Source organism: Triturus cristatus, chromosome 5_2 (assembly GCF_964204655.1).
Source record: "Triturus cristatus chromosome 5_2, aTriCri1.1, whole genome shotgun sequence".
In the NCBI taxonomy this organism is placed as follows: Eukaryota; Metazoa; Chordata; class Amphibia; order Caudata; family Salamandridae; genus Triturus; species Triturus cristatus.
The window spans coordinates 16,166,136-16,186,575 of NC_140588.1; the positions used below are offsets into that span (position 1 = coordinate 16,166,136).

At 44.6% G+C, this 20,440-nt stretch overlaps 1 protein-coding gene across 12 annotated transcripts in view; it reads left to right on the top strand.

Moving 5' to 3' along the window:
* The window catches only part of CTNND2 (catenin delta 2), a 3,222,299-nt gene that overhangs the window by 2,597,643 nt on the left and 604,216 nt on the right, over positions 1-20,440 (top strand). For all 12 annotated transcript variants that reach the window (XM_085606754.1, XM_085606755.1, XM_085606763.1 and 9 more), the window contains one exon: positions 3,724-3,874. In XM_085606754.1, coding sequence (XP_085462880.1) covers positions 3,724-3,874 — 151 coding nt within the window. The remainder of the gene's footprint in view (positions 1-3,723; positions 3,875-20,440) is intronic.

Here is a 20,440-nt window from a genome sequence, read left to right on the forward strand (position 1 = left end):
TTTGAGTCCCTTTATAAGGCTAAGGAACTACGAGGTGACTTGCTGTATCCTAAATATGCAAGGTATGGAGTACTTCTTTCCATATAATATTTTGGGGTATTTCTGTGAGTTATAAGATGTGACCTAAAGATGCCTGGAAACAGATGCTGAAGTTATTGAGGGAGTGTTTTGCAATATGTCTCCTGTTTGATGAGCTGTATTGGTGACTGGGATTTTTTATATTAGGTGACAGGGCCGGCTTTAGCGCTGATGCTGTCCAGCGCCCAGTGCAACAATCTTTGTTGGTGCCCCATGCTCAAAAACCTCCTTATCCTCGAATTCCCTCACTACTATGCCCCACCTGTGCCCCTCATCTCTCCATAGCACCTCTCTCACATGCATTTCATTTGTTTTATAGCATGTAGGGTATCAGAGCACTGTGCATTCCCACACACATAATACAGAGCCAATGAATAATACGTGTGTAAATCAGTCTTTAGGAAATATTTATTACATAAGATGATGAGGATTACAAGGTGTAGGAGTCACATGTCACCATTACTAGTAGGCAGTATATTTTAGGAGTGTTTGGTCTGGAAAAGCACAAACTCAGAATTTAAAACTTACCATAATGGTTGGCTTTACTAATAAGAATGCATGTCTACCCTGAATCCTTTTTAGCAATATTAGGCTAATGAAAGACTGGGGAAAAACATAATGTTTTAACCTATACCATGCCGTTTGCATGCCGCTCTTTATGACAGTTTATAGCTCACTGTGCTACATTAAGGATGTAAATAATGAACTGCCAAAGGATTTCTTTGCCAAAATGTGCAAGGTACATCTTCTTTGCAGAAGGCATATTAACCATCTGCACTACTTAATCATAAGCAGAGGTTTCCACTAGATAAAACTCTGATCTCTTTCCAGCAGAAACATTAATCACCAAAGTTATCTTGACATTTTTATTGTTGCCTGAAAACTGCTGTAACACAAGGAACTCTGCAGCTGGTGCTATTTCTAAACACAGCGCCCATGAGGTCAGCGGCAGGTGCGGCTGCAATGGTCGCACTGCCCTAAAGAAGTCAGAGGAGTTCATTTAGAGCTCAGTGTGCAGCCTGTTAGCCTACCACGCAGGGCCGGACTGGGAACAGCATCCAGCCCTGGCAGATTGCTGCTCTGGGAGTGGGGGGCGGGGGAGATAGGTGCTAGTAAAATGTACCGCTCCTGCTTTTGTTACTGGAGGCTGATATTGCAGCAGTGCTGCAAAACCGGCCTGCAGTGATGAAACCTGGCCCCACAGCCAAAAGCCTGGGAAATGAAACCAGCCCCCACAGACCAACACTGACCGAACGCCCCCCCCCCACCCCCCCGGCCCACCCGGGAAATGCCTGGTGCAAGCTAGGGCCAGTCTGGCCCGGCTACCACATCTGTGAAAGTACATGAATCTCAGTGAAGAAAGTGCTTCCACCAGTGTGACGGTTCAACTTTCATCACTTACTAATGCCAAGCAGGCCATGTTTAGTTGGCATGCTCAGCATACTTATTTGCTTTTCAATAATAAACTCTCAGCGTGAGAAAAACTACACTGGTGTGCTTGAGATTGTGCCCCTTAGGTCAGGGAGATTTTCCCATTTTTATTCCCAAGACTGCAGTAAAGGGGGCAGGGATACTGCCTCTGTGACTTTGCAGCCAGTGGAGAATGGGCCTCCAGTTTATGGATTTCAGGCGGCGGAGTCAGCTGAGACTCTGCCAGTGGAAATGTTGCTGTGTCCCCACCTTTGCACCTTTGCATGGCTAGCCACCAATTCAGACTTGCGAGTGCTATGGCAAAGTATGGCCGCGCACCCGTCCCACAGTATTACCATCCTGCCAGGCTCAGAGCCCAGAGTCCCACCTCAGGTGTCCTAGGTGTCCTCAGGTGTCCTAGGACATATTGCTATGGCAATGTATGGCCTCGCACCCGTTCCACAGTATTACCATCCTGCCAGGCTCAGAGCCCAGAGTCCCACCTCAGGTTCCTGGGTGTCCTCAGGTGTCCTAGGACATATTGCTATGGCAATGTATGGCCGCGCACCCGTCCCACAGTATTACCATCCTGCCAGGCTCAGAGCCCAGAGTCCCACCTCAGGTGTCCTATGTGTCCTCAGGTGTCCTAGGACATATTGCTATGGCAATGTATGGCCGCGCACCCGCCCCACAGTATTACCATCCTGCCAGGCTCAGAGCCCAGAGTCCCACCTCAGGTGTCCTAGGTGTCCTCAGGTGTCCTAGGACATATTGCTATGGCAATGTATGGCCGCGCACCCGTCCCACAGTATTACCATCCTGCCAGGCTCAGAGCCCAGAGTCCCACCTCAGGTGTCCTAGGTGTCCTCAGGTGTCCTAGGACATATTGCTATGGCAATGTATGGCCGCGCACCCGTCCCACAGTATTACCATCCTGCCAGGCTCAGAGCCCAGAGTCCAACCTCAGGTGTCCTCAGGTGTCCTAGGACATATTGCTATGGCAATGTATGGCCGCGCACCCGTCCCACAGTATTACCATCCTGCCAGGCTCAGAGCCCAGAGTCCCACCTCAGGTGTCCTGGGTGTCCTCAGGTGCCCTAGGACATATTGCTATGGCAATGTATGGCCGCGCACCCGTCCCACAGTATTACCATCCTGCCAGGCTCAGAGCCCAGAGTCCCACCTCAGGTGTCCTGGGTGTCCTCAGGTGTCCTAGGACATATTGCTATGGCAATGTATGGCCGCGCACCCGTCCCACAGTATTACCATCCTGCCAGGCTCAGAGCCCAGAGTCCCACCTCAGGTGTCCTAGGTGTCCTCAGGTGTCCTAGGACATATTGCTATGGCAATGTATGGCCGCGCACCCGTCCCACAGTATTACCATCCTGCCAGGCTCAGAGCCCAGAGTCCCACCTCAGGTGTCCTAGGTGTCCTCAGGTGTCCTAGGACATATTGCTATGGCAATGTATGGCCGCGCACCCGTCCCACAGTATTACCATCCTGCCAGGCTCAGAGCCCAGAGTCCCACCTCAGGTGTCCTAGGTGTCCTCAGGTGTCCTAGGACATATTGCTATGGCAATGTATGGCCGCGCACCCGTCCCACAGTATTACCATCCTGCCAGGCTCAGAGCCCAGAGTCCCACCTCAGGTGTCCTAGGTGTCCTCAGGTGTCCTAGGACATATTGCTATGGCAATGTATGGCCGCGCACCCGTCCCACAGTATTACCATCCTGCCAGGCTCAGAGCCCAGAGTCCCACCTCAGGTGTCCTGGGTGTCCTCAGGTGTCCTAGGACATATTGCTATGGCAATGTATGGCCGCGCACCCGTCCCACAGTATTACCATCCTGCCAGGCTCAGAGCCCAGAGCCCCACCTCAGGTGTCCTAGGAAGAGTGGTATCCACTGATGCCTGAAAGAGATTCCGTATTCTTTTTAAATTAGATGAGGCCCCCATTTTGTGGAAAGCTAGAGTGGCGACAGGGATGGCAGCTGATGGTCAGGGGTCTCCTAACTTAGTTGTTTCTGTTGCTGACCGTCTTCTTGAGGGTCTCTTCTGTATCGCAGATGAGTCCCCCGAGGACAGTCCAGAGTAAACTGACGTGAGGTGTTCATGACCCTAAGGAACTGTGAATGTGTCTTTCTCTGAGTATTTCTGGAGTGTGGGCAGTACTTTGATGCGCTTCTTCACAGTTCTTGGTCCTTCCCTTTATTAGCATCTGCTCTCTGTCTCCACAGTGGTCAGTGTACATCCGCGCTGCTGTTCGCAAGGAGAAGGGCCTGCCCATCCTGGTGGAGCTGCTTCGAATAGACAATGATCGAGTGGTCTGTGCGGTGGCCACGGCTTTGCGAAACATGGCCCTAGATGTCAGAAACAAGGAACTCATAGGTAGGTTGGGTGAATATTATCTCTTCTGTATAAAGTAGAGGTAAGATCGCACAAGTGAACATCGATTTCTATGCTTATATCAAAAGGTGGTCATCGTTGTCCTGGTTACAACAATATCTTAAGTTTAGGGTCGAGCAATTCACAAATTCATGACATTTTTTAAAAGAGCATTGCTTATCACTTTCATGTGTGCGACAGAAGTATTACAGAAGCCAGGGGTTATTGTATTGTTGTTTGTTGAGTTGCATCTATTTGGATGTGCTGCTGGTCTCTACACAATATTTGTATTCCTTTTTGTCCAATGTAAAAATGTATCACAAATACGTCTACTGTACTGTACTAAAAACAGCAAACCCAATTGTAAACGATAATTGTGTATTAGAATGGTATTGTGGGCTTATTTGATTGCTACCTCTGTGTCGACTCGTGAATACATGGTGATAAGGTGCAGCATCATGAATGTAGGTCATAAAAGGGTGTGTAGTATATTAAAAGAAAAGCTCAATAAATGTGCAGCAAATGTGAAAAACTGTTATCATGAAGTGTATGACTTTATAGCCAAAGTATAAGTTAATGGGGAAGAATGTGAGAGCACACTGCACCACACACCAACCGATGAGAGAGAAGCAGTATTTAAAAAGGAGACCATATGTTTATCAGCAACTTTCACCTTTGGTCGAAGCCTGATAACTTTATCTTTATATTTTGAGTAAATAATTCCACCAATATTGATTCAAATGATTCTGGTGACATTCAATATATACTGCATGTAAATATCTTCGTCTCTCAGCCAGCTACATCTAAATGCATTGCTGAGTGCATTTGTCATTCTCGTGAGCGAAGCACACGTTGTGGGTTGTGTGATGGGTTCAGGTCGTCCTTGAACCTTCAAGGTCCCTTGAGAAGTCCTCGGCAGATTTTTCAGCCCCGGGGTGTGTTGGTCCGGTTGAGTCACTTGGACAGAAGCTGACATTCATTGCACGTGGCCCTTCTATTTCATGCTTGAATAAGGATAGGATCCATTTGGGACTCTCACTGCATTAAAATGCAAATGCAATAAATGTTACCTTCGCGAAAAGAGTACCTTTTCAATAATAATCCTAGTCATGCATTGGACTTTTTAAGAATTGTTGTACTTTGGATAATAAAGAACCTACCTAGGTTTAATGATGTAAACCACCATCTTCTCAGAGGCAGTCAAACACTTAATCTAAGCATTTGTTTTTGGTTTTTAACATATGTTATTTGTTTTTCCCCCAATTCCTTTACCTGATTATAGTTTTAATCAATCTGGCATAAGAAGAAGTTGAGCACTCCTAAGAGAGTAATTATGGTAGTCAAAATTACCATGCATTCGAGATCAGGATCTCAATATAGCAAACCAAAATATTGACTGGTAAGTATGTATAGATTTTCTATACCTAACTCCGCATATTCGTACCTTGACACACACACACACACACACATATATATATATATATATATATATATATATATATATATATATATATATAATCTACTGGCGGTCGCCAGTAGATAGTTATAGTTACAACCTAGTTTCCATAGGAAATCTCAAAATTCTATTTTGAATAACTTTGGCGCCGGTTGACGAATCCTCGCGAAATTTTCAAAACTAATGGGGCGCTCCGCTCAGCTCCTACCCTGAAAGTCTCGGGGTGATTCGTCAAGCGGGGGCCAAGAAAAAGGGGGGGTCCCAAAACGCGTTTTCCCCATGCATTTTTCCATAGGACCTTTAGACACAGCTACAGCCCGAACGGCTGAACAGAATTACGTGAAATTTGGCAGAGAGGTAGCCATAAGGTCAAGGAAGTGCCTTTTGCAGGTCTGGTGTAAATCTGTTCAGTATTTCCTGAGAAAATAGCATTTAAAAGCATATCAATATCTATACGCGCGCACCGTACGCGCACTGTGCGCGCACCCTGCCGTGCGCGAGCGCAATTCTGATTGGTTGTTAGATGTCGGTAAACATTCGAATCGGTCGAAACCAGGAAGTGTCGGCTGCCATTTTGTCTCTCGCAGTCTGAGGGGGTGAAAAAAAAGGAGGAGAACGTGAAAAGGGGGCAGAGTGGACAGTTCCTGACCCCCTAGCCTTGGTCAGGGGGTCACTGAAGGACCCCCCAGGGTGAAAAAAACATTTGTTTTTTCTTGAAAAATCGCGAGGTGCGCGCACCGCGTGCGCACGACACGTACTGCGAACCATGGGTGCTCGGGGCGCAAAGTGCACCGAGCGCCCACAGCGCGCGCACGGCGCGCGAAGCGCACCGTGCGCACACCTCGCGATTTAAAAAAAAAATAAATAAATTCACGGTGCGCGCACGGTGAAAAACCTGAAAAAAAAAAAATTAATACATAACTTAGCATTTAAAAAACCGTACAAATTCACTGAAAAAACCATAGGTTTCACACACGTTATATTTACGAATTAGCATTTAAAAAACCTTGCAAATTCACTTAAAAAACCATAGGTTTCACACATGTTAGTTAGCTGGACATTTCACTCGTAAAAAACCTATGAAATTCCGCCGTTATAGTTACTGTAGGCAACTATAACTCACGCGACCGCAATCCTCTGCTGATGACGTCAGATATTACATCACTGATGTCATATGTGTCTTTATGAAAAATAAATATTTGTAATATATGTATAGCTAAAGATTAATGGAAGAAGACATGGGTAAATAAGTGTCTAAATACAGTAACTATAACGGCGGAATTTAATACGTTTTTTACGAGTGAAATGTCCAGCTAACTATAACATGTGTGAAACCTATGGTTTTTTAAGTGATATATATATATATATACATATATATATATAAAATATATATCAAGATATGTGCTCAAGACCCGAGTGGGGGTCGAAACGCGTAATGGCGGTCAGGCTGGGCAAGTAAATAAAAATATTCTGATTGGCACCCTCTTCTGGGTCCGCTCTTCATCATTTTCTGCCCGAGTGAGGCAGTGGTAAGCGGCGTTTTGCACATATATATATATATATATATATATCTACTCCACTTCCGATTCACTTGTTGAAGAAACGGACACTGATACGAAGGTAGGATCAACAAGTAGGTCTTAGGTTTATTCAAATGCGTTTCGGCACTCCCTGCCTTGCTCGCACTACAATCGTCAGTTTCCTGCGCCATTAAAAAGCAAAGTCACACAGTCGCATGGTTCGTAATTCAGTGTGGATATAGAAGACAGACTTAGAACAAAGTTTCATTTGCTAAAAGGAAGTAAACATGGATAGCAGTGCATCCCCAATACAGTCTGAACATAGAAATTAAACATATCATTCCTAATTAATTAAAATCTCATTTTCTAATATATTGACAATTAAAACAACATTGCCACAAATTATTTCAAAAATACAAACTCTGTGCTCGTGTTTCACTGTGAAGTGGTCCTGTTTCCCTAGCAACATTCGATAAATAGAAGGACTGATGAACCATTTACTATCTCAAAATGAATGCAATAATGTGCTAGTGCAAAAGGAACCCTGGCAGATACTGGAATGGCTATTCTTCCACAAAATATATCAGTGCAAACAGATGCTCAGGTGTACTGCCAATTACTGGGTTCACTCAATAATAATACTTCTTATTGTGCATTGCATTATTACTAGTTCTTTCAGTTCACAAATTTATACATAATGAATTCAAAATGTATAAAATGATAAAAAACAATCAATACATTGGATGTACTTCACATGAACTTGCTCTTCTCTCGTGTTATGGCAGACAAAAATCTATTCCCAAACATTATATACATGATGAATATCTAATGCTTAATCAAAAATACACACGTCCCGACTAGGTGCAAGTGCTGCTAATCTGGCTTGTCTGTGTCTTTAGCCATTTACCATAGCTGGAACAGGTAGTTTCCAATTTTTTATTTTCGGTTATATTACATCTGGAATCAAAAAATGCAAATGCCCGGTTGTTAAAAGATTGAAAGTGCAAGTGCAAATATGCAATTTTGAAGTGCAAGTGCATGCAATATCTTGATCAAAATTGAAGTATATAACCTCTTCATGGACAATAAAGTGCAAGTGCAAACAACCTTTTTCCTCCTCTAAGAATAAAAGGGCAGCTTTTTAAACTCTACCTAGAGACTCTAAGTGTATCAGTCAGTCTAACTTCATCATGTACATTCATCCCAATGTCCTCATTACATCAATAGATTTTCTGCCACATTGCGGAGTTATACACAATCATAATGTTAAAAACTGTTAGGAGCAATTAACATCACTAAAACCTCCAATTCCGTCCGTCTCCATCTATACAATAACGATTGCCCTGCTATAAAAGTAAATGCTTAAAAACTCTGTTTCTGGATACACTCACTACATCAGATGGACATGTAAATCCTCTTCAGCATTCAACCCAAATGGGATCTTTGTCTAAAATAGCATTATATATCTCTACTCCAATTGAAGTAATCTGGCCTCACGGTCTCCACCCCTTCTTAGTTTGGTCACCTGATCTACCGCAAAATAAGACAGGTCATTTGTGTTAACTCTATGAAATTAATTAATGTGGCAAGCTATTACATAGTTCTTGTCGTTGTTTTTCACTGCCCTTAGGTGCTGTAATATTCGGATATACACCATGTGAATGGTGCTACCCGCATATAGTTTTGGGCAGGTGCATCGTAAGATGTATACAACGTAGTCGCTTCTGCAATTCAGTGTGCACCTGATCTTCCAAGGGCTGGTCATGAGGGGTGTTATTACCTGTCTTTTATTACATGCAATTTTGCAGGCTTTGCACTTAAAGCATTTATGAAAGCCGGGTCTTACTTTTAACCAGCTTTCTGCTCTGTCCACCTCTGGACTATTCTTCACTAGATCAGTTCTCATTGATTTAGCCTTTTTAAAAGTGATTAAAGGTCTGCGTGGTAAAATCTCACTTAAGATTGGGTCTCTTTTCACTATTTGCCAGTGACTACTCAGACTCTCTCGCACCCTAGACTGGTAGGCACTGTATCCGGTGATCATCTTTATTTGATCTCCTGTGGTTTTTCTGTTTTGACTGGCTTTTTCTTCACTGGGTTTGAGTAATATGTCCCTCTCAATTCTGTTAACTTTCTTAAGCACCCGATCCAAGACTTGGGGATTGTAGCCCCTCTGCACAAATCTTTTAGTTAGGTATGTCTGGGCTTCTGTAAGGGCTGATGCTTCGCTATAGTTACGTTTCATCCTCAGATGTTCGGCATAAGGGATGCTCATTTTGAGTTTCTGAGGATGAAAGCTCCTGGCGTGCAGGATGGAGTTCCCAGCTGTGGGCTTTCTAAATGTACGGGTGTGGATTGCATTGTCTTCGATATATACCTCTAGGTCAAGAAAAGATACCCTAGATTGGCTGATGTTATCTGTGATTCTGAGATTCAGAGCATTCTCATCCAATTCCTGTACAAACTGCTTGGCTGCGTCCCACGGGCCGACCCACACCACAAACAGGTAGTCAATAAATCTGATCCAAGCCACAATGTTGGCCTCCATTCCCTCTCATGTTTGACTCTGAGCACCTGCTCCTCCCACCAGCCCATATGCAAATTAGCATAGCTGGGGGGGAAGCAGGTGCCCATCGCCGTTCCTTGTAGCTGTTTATATGTGTCTCCTCCAAACATAAAATAGTTATTGTGTAGACAAAGTCTGCACATCTCCAAGAGCATCCCTGAATGTTGATAAAGAGAGATGGGCGGAGTTTTAAGGAAATGACGAACTGCACGCAGTCCATACTCATGAGTTTTACTCGTATAGAGGCTGGTCACATCCAATGTGATTAGGAGGTAGGAGTCCTTCCATACCACATTGGAGATTTTATTCAAGAAATCTCTTGTATATTGAAAGTATGCTGGTAGCTCTTTCATGAATGTCTGCAGAAAGGAGTCCAAGTACCTAGAGGTGGGTTCAAAGAGACTGCCCATCTCTGAAATGATGGGCCTGCCAGGCGGGGCTTCCTTATTTTTATGAACCTTAGGGACAAAGTAAAGGATCAGTGTGACGGGATTCTCTACTTTCATGAATAAATATTCCGCTTGTGTTATCAAGCCTAAACACTGCCAACTTCCCAGATCCTTCAGGTATTTATGTTTGACTTCAACTAGGTTGCTTTGAGGCACCTTAAGTAACATTGAGGGTCCCTTAGTTGCGCTCTAGCTTCTTCATTGTATAAATCTAGTGGCCAGAGGATCACATTGCCCCCTTTGTCCGACTGTCGAACTATAATGTCTTTTCTGTTTTTAATTTTGTTGACAAGGGTAAAGTACTTTTTATCTTGTTGACTACTACTATTCAGGAATGCCTTGCTAGACAATCATGACAATTGTTTTAAGTCTTCAATTACCAACTCAAAAAAGACATCAATTGCATCTTCAAGGGTGTTGGGGGTGAATGTTGATTTAGGTTTAAAAACTGTTGCTGTGCTATCATATATATCCAAAAAGAAAAAAGAACAGTCCCTTGCTCACTTTGCCACTGGATTCAAGATAGCCTGGCTGATGAGGGTTATGAACCCGAAACCGGTCCCAGGATGCTTGTTTCCGGTCCATGGAAGACATGGCTTTGCAGTTCGGGCTGGACTGTTCCCATGAGGCACAGGGTCAGACTGATTTGCATATGGCCATGTCTGAACTGGGGTGGTGGAGTGAGCTAAAGAATGATGGTGGATTAAACCCAGATCAGTTGACTGGGGGTGAGTGTTTGATCTGCTCAAACGCTCCGTCCATAATCCCCTTTGGTATCATATATATCCAAACACAATAGATCAGCAGTTTCATTCACAGTCCCAGGTGCTGACAGACCCTCACACTCATATTCTAGTTGGTGCAACTCATGGAGTACCTCCAAGTCTCCGACTTCAAGATTTGTCACCTCTTGTGTGTCAGTATGTTTTTTCTTTGAATCCTCCCTCTTGTTGTAAAAGAATTTTTGAAGCTTTAGCTTCCTTATGAATTTAAAGAAGTCAATACGGGTTTGGGTATAGTTGAAATTGGTCCGTATGCAGAAAGATAGACCCAATGATAATATTTGAGTCTCCACATCTGTTGATCTGTCAAGTTGATTACAGTCATGGGATCTTCCATTACCTGCGTTGAAACGGTTCTTTCATTTTCTCTCCAGAGCGCAGCTCCATTCCTGCTTCGTCGATTTTTACGCTGCCTTGGTATTCCTTTCTATTCCGTTGCTGGTTTGGTCTCGTGCTCTGAGTCCATCTATGCGTAAAAAATGCAATTCATCAATGACAGATGGTGGTTCGCGCTGGTTTGAGTTCTGAATGTCATTTCTATTGTCTACATCAGAACTCATTAGAGAACTTGCTTCTAAGCTCAAATCAGCACCTGCCTGCTGCCCATCCACTCTCCTTAATTCAGCACCTGCGGGCTTTGACAGTCTCTGTCTCCGGATGTTGTCAATCTGGCGGGCAAATGTATAAATTTGCCCCCGTTGATAATCCAATCTGTCCCTCAAGAATTTTGTGGCTTTCCTTTCCCATATTGTTTGTTATTGCTTTTTTAGTCTGGTTACAAGGTCGGACTTTCTTTAACCCCTTCAGTGCCCGCCCCTTTCCCCGCCCTGTGCCGGCCGTTGTATTAGCGGGCGGGGTTTATGACGAGCTGGTCTCGTCATGGGCACAGCGCAACCGCGGCCCATGACGAGACCAGCTCGTCATGGGCATTGAAGAGGTTAAGAAATCCTCTTTTGCCATTTTTTTTTAGTTCAGTCTCAATAATTCTGATTTCTTCAAGTATTCTGTCTCGGTCTTTGCTTGCATATTTAATCAATATCTTCATCATATTCTGAGATGACAGTGCATTATTTGTGGCCCGCTCCTGCAACATTTCCGGATCGGGGTACTCAAAAGTGGGGACTATCAATACTCCTAGCCCGTGAGGGACTCTTCCCACATCGAGGTATTTACCTAGCGACTTAACTTCCCATCATTTAGAAACTTCATTGCATTTAAGTTTTTCCAGTTGACGCATCAATGTGTGCACATTGGTTTCACTTTGAAGGTTCTTGGATCCACGATATATATATCTATATTTACATTTTAAGGTATTTATATGTGGAATTTTGAAATGGCTAAATCTATACTTACCTATATTTGGGTTTTCAATATTTTTACTTGCTGGTGATGGCCAGTGAAAACTGCCCATGTGTTTGCCCTCTCTAAATAGGGTAGGCGAACACATGGTCAAATCTCTGATGGGCGTTAATCCATTGTGCTGTCGGAGGTTCAACAAAGCAAGCAGCTCCATCGCACCCCACCTGCGCAACGTCATCAGCCTCTCCCTCGAGACCGCGACCTTCCCAGAGAGCTGGAAATACGCCGAGATCAACGCTCTTCTAAAAAAAACAAGGCAGACTCAAGAGACCTCAAGAACTTCCGGCCCATCTCTGTACTGCTGTTCCCGGCCAAGGTCATCGAGAAGATCATCAACAGACAGCTAACCCAATGCCTCGAAGAAAACAGAATCCTGGACCCTTCTCAGTCAGGGTTCCGCAGCAACCACAGCACTGAGACCGCCCTCATCGCCGCCACCGACGACATCAGGACCCTACTGGACAACGGTGAGACCGCAGCTCTCATCCTCCAGACCGCCTTCGTCACCGTCTGCCACCGCACACTACGCGCATGACTCCACGCCGCAGGGATCTGAGACAAGGCTCTGGAATGGACCACATTCAACCCAGAGCGTCCGCCTCCCCCCATTCCAATCCGAAGCCTCCGAGATCATCTGCAGCGTACCCTAGGGCTCCTACCTTAGCCCGACATTATTCAACATCTACATGACCTCGCTTGCACACGTCGCCTGACAGCACGACCTCAGCATAATCTCCTATGCCGACGACACTCAGCTGATCCTCTCCCTCACCAAGGACCCCATCACCGCCAAAACCAACCTCCACGAAGGAATGAAGGCCGTCGCCGACTGGATGAGGGTCAGCCGCCTGAAGCTGAACTCGGACAAGACGGAGGTCCTCATCCTCGGCTCCAACCCCTCAGCCTGGGACGACTCCTGGTGGCCGACGGCACTGGGGACAGCCCCGTACACCCACAGACCACGCACGTAACCTGGGAATCATCCTAGACTCAACACCCTCCGCATGCTCCGCAAAATCTACAAATGGATCCCAAAAGACACAAGAAACACAGTCACCCAGGCTCTCGTCAACAGCAGACTCGACTACGGAAACGCCCTCTACGCGGGAGCCCCGACCAAGCTCATCAAACAACTACAACGCATCCAAAACGCCTCGGCACGACTGATCCTCAATATACCACGCCACAGCCACATCACCCCGCACCTGAGAAACCTGCACTGGCTCCCCGTCAACAAGAGGATATCCTTCAAGCTCCTCATCCACGCACACAAGGCACTCCACAAGACCGGCCCTGCGTACCTCAACAGTCGACTCTCCTTCTACATCCCCAACCGCCAACTACAATCCGCCGACCTCACACTTGCCGCCGTTCCGCGCATCCGAAGAACCACCACCGGCGGGAGATCCTTCTCCTTCTCCCTCCTCGCCGCCAAAACATGGAACACCCTACCACTGAGCCTACGACAGACCCAAGACCTGCTGACCTTCAGGAGAACACTCAAGACCTGGCTTTTCGATCAGTAGCAGCCCCCCCCCCCCCCCGACCCCCAAGCCCCTTGAGACCCTCACGGGTATGTAGTGCGCTTTACAAATGTATTGATTGATTGATTGAGGTGTATGCAGTTGACATTGATGGAGTAGTCCCCTCTATCTACATACTCAAGTTCCACCCAACTTTAAATGAGGCTGGCGGAACTTAGCTGTTGCGGAGAGAATACTCCATCACCGTACAAGATTGGGCCCAAATGTCTCCTTTCTTCTATATTGACAGACGCGTTGATCCTGTCTACACAGCTAAATAATATATTGCAAATTGTGACGGTCCTTTTAAAAAGGCAACGAAGGATTTGACGCTGTGTGTTGTACAGTGTCGGTTATATTATCAGATAACACGTTCTAGGGTGCCTTTTGCCATATCATACACGAGTGTGAAAGGTGAAATGTGGAAGATAGTACAGTCGCACGGAGACAACACGCAGTATCCATTTTCATCATTCAGTATTCCTATTGTGAATTGCTGGCAGGCGAAAATGAATTGTTATAGGCAGTAAACATTTATTTATTGCCGAAAATGCATTTGTGTTTGCGGCCTTGTATCTCTAAATCACTTGTAGAGTAATATCAGTTGTCCAGTGTGATGGCTCAGGGTATTGTCATACTCATCTATAGATGCATTTGTGGGAAATGAAAACGCTTATTTTCCAGGCAAACAAAAACCTAAATTGCAACGTTAAACACAATCTTAAAAAAAGAAAAATGGTTCTTTTCTACAAAGAAAATGTTATAGTTACTAGTTTTGTAGATGTGCGAGTTGCTAAGCCGCAATCTGGTGATTAATATTCTACAGAAATATATGTTGTTGTCCCTTGTTGTCCTCCAAAATGTCCATTTTAGCAGTTTCATGCATGGTTGCACCACAGCACTTACCGATCTGGCTTAGCTGGTTGAGCGGAAAAACTCTAATCACCTCTCTGTTCAGAGTTGTGTGCACTCTGAGATGAAAGTTGCTGAAGCTTGCAGTTTTACGCAAAAAACTAAAGTACTGTATGGAAAAGAGAAGGGCACAGCGGCTGTTTCTTAAACGAAACAGAAAAATCAGGAAAATAACAGTTCACGTTGAATTTATGTTTAACATTATGCTCAAACTATTTTTCACAAGGTGATTTTTAGTGAGAATGCGTACATTTTTATAAATTCAAGGACATTCACAAACATACATATAAAATATATATTTATAAACAAAAGTGCACTGCAGACACGTATTCAGAGCCCCAAATGTATTGTATCCTGAAGTGTGCCTTTGTTAGGAAATGTCCTATGCAAATCAGTCTCACTGAGCTTAAAAGATGCAAAGGTCTTATAAGATACTACAAAAGTTGAAGGTTGCATTTATTCTTATATATGATGCATTTATTTATTTTGTACTTGTCTATGGCGTGGACAAGGGCCAAAGGGAGTGAGTCCCAAGAAAAACAGTAACACTTTGGGTTCACAATACAAAGGCAAACAATAATATAATTCAAAGACAAAGAGTACAATTTACACAGGTAAAAGTTTGACTACCAAATGCCACTTCCATAACATACACACAATATAAACAATGACGAATCTTTCAAGAAATGCCCCAAGTGGCTTCAATTAGAAAAACTGATGAAACAGAGGTAATTTGGGGTGGTGGTGGGCGGAGACAGCATGCTGGATCCTGGCGCTGATCTTGAGCTCATGCTGGGCTCCAGCTGTGGGAAGGGGGAGGACACTCAGGGCAGGCGGATCCATGGAACAAAGTCAGGACTCCTGTCGGGCTCAAGCACCCACAATGAGGCCCCAGCAGGTCCAGCACGTCAACACCGCATTTATGCCTCAGGGCAGCTGGTCGTGCCTGGCAGGCTTGCTCCACCAAATATCCCAACAGCATGCAATCTGGGCTTGCGTTGCCACTGGTACTCTATCACGCCTTCCGGGTCTTCCGCAAGAGCCTCGGCAGCTGGGAGATTCACCACAGGGTTGACCGGTGGGTGTCAACCCACGCCACGCGGGCTGCAAAGGATGAATGGGCGTGCCCAGTAATTATGACCGGCTAGGCCCACTAAACTCTTCACGCTTTCAGGCCCCAGGGCGATCAGGCCAGGCAAAACCCCCCCAGCTCAGCACCTAGCTGGCAGGCAATCCGGCACCCACAGGAACGTCAGTACTCGCCTGCTTCTTCCTGGACTTCTGCATGTGCTGCCACAGCCGGGAAACACACCACAGCTTCAGCCTAGCTGCTGCCCCTCCACACCGCAGGCAGGATTCACACACCAGCCAGCAGAATATGGGTGGCCCACTAGCATCCAGGAATGCTGAGGAAATCTTTGGGATGTCTGAGGGAGCACAGGCTAGTGAAAGGTTTCACTTGGTGGAGGCTGGAGCTCAGGTCGAGACGTCCGCTTCGGCCTCCATCAAGTATGGTGTACTTTTAAGTATCTCAGTGATTAGGGTGTTTCCGTAGTCTTGCACAGCTAAAACTAAAGACTGTAGCACTACAGTGAACTTTATTTCAAGGATGAAGGTTTATCAAACACAGTAATCTCTGCTAACATTACTTGTTTCTGGGCAAATTATTTCTATGAGTATGGTAATGGAGTATCTTTTCCAGAAGAAAGCCTAAAGTTCAGTAGCTGAGATTAATTCAGCATTCCATCCATCACTTTTTTGTATACTTTAGTGTCGCCCTACGTACGACGGGTAAACGCAGATATGGGCCCCATGCACATAGTAATTAAGAAAAAAAGGGTTTCCCCCAGTTACTTTTAGGTCCAAGAGGGGGGAAGGAACAAATACAAAAGGTTACAACCTCTTATCCGACCTATCACTCTTTTAGCACCGGTAAGTACTCACAAAAAAAATCTTTTTTTAATGTAAATCAACAATTCCCCATAAGCAAACCAACTCATCATATATTGGACTTTTTCTTTTTTGTTTTTTTATTTATCAAAATTATTAATTTTTTATATATTCATATCATCTTTGTCTTTTCTGTATTTTCTCTTTTTGTGCTCAATTGGTCATGAAACATTTATATATATTACCTACTGGCGGTCGCCAGTAGGTAGTTATAGTTAGGACCACGTTTCCATAGGAAAACCTCAACATTCTATTTTGAATAACTTTGGCGCCGGTCGACGAATCCTCGCGAATTTCTCAAAATAGGTGGGGCGCTACGCTCCGCTCCTACCCTGAAAGTCTCGGGGGGATTCGTCAAGCGGGGGCTGAGATAAAAGGGGGGTCCCAAAACGCGTTTTTCCCATGCATTTTTCCATAGGACCTTTAGAACGAGCTACAGCCCGAACGGCTGAACAGAATTACTAGAAATTTGGCAGAGAGGTAGTCCCTAGGTCAAGGAAGTGCCTTTTGTAGGTTTGGTGTAAATCTGTTCAGTAGATTCTGAGAAAATAGCCTTTAAATCAATATATATATCTGAGCCCGCTTACGGTACGCTTACCGTACGCTTACCGTACGCTTACCGTAAGCTTACGGTGGCGTGCGCGAGCGCGATTCTGATTGGCTCTTAGATCTTAGTAAACATTCGAATCGGCCGAAACCAGGAAGCGGCGTCCGCCATTTTGTCTCTCGCACTGAGTGTTGTTTATCAAACATGATGGCCAAAAACATGTTACGGGGCTGTTTTGACAACTCCCTCCCACATAGTCATGTTGAGGGAGTCCCCAAACATCCCCCAAGAGCAAAAACGGTTTTATTTTTTTTTCGGCAATTTCGCGGGGTACGCTTACCGTACGCTTACCGTACGCTTACCGTAAGCTTACCGTACGCTTACGGTAAAAAAATAAAAATAAAAAAAACACTATCCACACTTACCCCACCCCCTGTGCTTTTGGTGGCCGCAGGCCACCAAATGTGCAGGGCTTATTAATAGAGAAAAAAAACGTAATTTTGGCAACATGAAATTATAAAATCGAAATTAAAAAAACACTATCCACATTGACCTCACCCCCTGTGCTTTTGGTGGCCGAAGGCCACCAAATGTACAGGGCTTATTAAAGTTGATAAAAACCGTGCACGGAACGAACTGCGTTAAGTGGGCGCGCACGCCACAAATGGCGTAAAGTAACTTAGCATTTAAAAAACCGTACAAAATCACTGAAAAAACCATTGGTTTCACACACGTTATAGTTAGGAAATAGCATTTAAAAAACCTTGCTAATTCACTGAAAAAACCATAGGTTTCACACATGTTATAGTTAGCTGGACATTTTACTGATAAAAAACCAATGAAATTCCCCCGTTATAGTTACTGTAGGCAACTATAACTCACGCGACCGTAATCCTCTGCTGATGACATATGTGTCTTTATGAAAAAAAAATATTTGTAATATATGTATAGCTAAAATTTAATGGAAGAAGATATGGGCAAATAAGTGTCTAAATACAGTATTAGCATCAGCAGAGGATTGCGGTCGCGTGAGTTATAGTTGCCTACAGTAACTATAACGGGGGAATTTCATTGGTTTTTTATCAGTAAAATGTCCAGCTAACTATAACATGTGTGAAACCTATGGTTTTTTCAGTGAATTAGCAAGGTTTTTTAAATGCTATTTCCTAACTATAACGTGTGTGAAACCTATGGTTTTTTCAGTGAATATATATATATATATATATATATATATATATATATATATATATACAACTATTTATAGAAACATTGTAAACATTGTTGTCAAATGACAGTTACTGGATAAATGAAAAAATGAAAAACCCCCGTACAGCACCATTAATTCTGCATTCTCACCTCTCATACTATTCATACATTCTAACAGACATACCACACAAAAAATGTGCAATAAAATACACATCTGGAAAAATCATATGAGATACATGTATTTAGTGACTTTCCAAAATCGGCTATAACAATTGATTCTTGAAAGGAGTTCCCAGATGAGTAGTAGCTGGTCTACGTACGTTTCGGTGAAATACACTTTAGTATCACCTTCTTCAGGACCAATAAAAACAGTTCTTTGTATCTGTACAATGGGGGGTTCTGTCTTAGGCATTGCGCTAGATGTTATCAAATTCACACGACCCCGCAAACTCCGGAGAGGGGGGTCATATGGCCGATGTTTGTCTAAAACACGTATTGTCGATATCGTCTTGGTCCCGAGTTTCTATCTGGACGTCATCTGGCTCAAGGGTCTATGCCCCATGCACACAGAGTCATTAGAACCAAACTAAACCTAGCTGATGAGCCCTAACTAGGGTGAAGACTTGGCTTGTTAGTTCTGGCTGGACTGTTCCCATTGGAGCATGGTCAAAATTGATTTGCATATAGCAGGGTCCAAACTGAGGTGGCAGGGTGGGCAAAATAACAATGGACTGGGATGCTGCCCGAGTATTTACCAATCACTGAGATTAATTCAAGCATTCCATCCATCTGTTGGCTTTGCCAATGCTTTTTTAGAAGTACTTGGGAACTTATTTAAAGCTTTGTGTATCAGACTAAGTAGTTTATTTGGTAGCATGGGAATGATTTGTAGGACAGATTTTTAATTACTTTAGTGTTTCACCAAAATATCATAGGCAGAATTTTGACTAACAAAATAGTACGTCAAGTGTATATAGGTAGGTTTAGACTATTGAAGGACATTTGAATGACAGAGAGAGAGAAATTTAATTTTTAGAGTTCCCTTTAAATGTATCAGTTCCTTCTGAAGTCTGTGGATTTTACATTGCCACTAAACTCAAAATCAGACCGTTACTTTTTAGGTGTCGCCTTCGCAGCACGCATGCGCTGCTTGGAGGACCTTTAGCCGTCGTTCTGCTCTTTTTGGATGCACACACTCATGCCTGTGGTGGCATCTAGCTTGTGGGAGCACGCAGCAGCGCGCCACAAGCACAAGTGCAGTGCTTCCAATAAGAGCAGACTCCCGGGCTCTCTCTCTCGCTCTCTCTCTCTCTCTCTCCCTCTCTCTCTCTCTCTCTCCCTCTCCTCTTGCTTCCTCTCTCTCTCTCTCTCCCTCTGTCTCTCCTGCTCTCTCTGTCTCTCCTGCTCACTCTCTCCCCTTCTCTCGCTCTCTCTCTCCCCCCTCTCTCTTTCTCACTCTTTCCCTTTCGCTCTCTCTCTCTCCCTCCCGCCCCGCCATGTGTTCCATTATGTCGACTAATAATGTCCAATAGCCAATTATGTCCCTCGCAGCCGTCGCCATGTTGCGTGTGCAAAGCTTAGCAGCGTAGAATGGGGTGCGGGTTCGGCAAGTAGTGATTACGGACTTAAAAGTCCAAGCAAACCCGAAAAACCCACGCTAATATCTCAAGGACAAATGGTGTGTTGGTCTATTGAACCTGTACCGTAAGGTAAGAGCGCAGTGCATTTTGAAATAAACGTTATCAATTTACTCCAATAACACCTAATCATTGAATAATATCATTTAAAAAACTAAATAGAATTAACTGATGCCTCTAAATTTCCCAAATTTGATTTGAGTGCAATAAGTAATACAATTAAACGTAGCGCCTCCCTATGATAACTGTCCGTTCATATATAAGTTAGTTCACTTACTTCACAGTATATCATGTGCATCAGTGGTTTCCTCCTACATATTCTCGGCCCTGCCCATAGAGACCGGCCTATCACTCACCACTCCAAGATGGTGGTCGCATTGGTGAGTCCATCTTCTGTGTCGCAGCTCTGGCCCTGCTCTGGGCTCGCACTATTAACCTGCCTGGGGCCGGGTCCTCGGTAATAATGGCGGCGGCGCTGCAGTGCCTGAGGGGCTCTGCGTGGGGGGCTCCCCTCAAGAGGGCTTGGCTGGTGGCACCCCGGGGTCTGGCGACAGGTACGAGGAGGAGCGTGTGTGTCTGGGGCCGGTGTGATTGGTCCTTAACTCTCGTCATCATGTAATCCGTGGGGTGACGCGATGTGCCCTCCCCACCTTCCTAGCCCC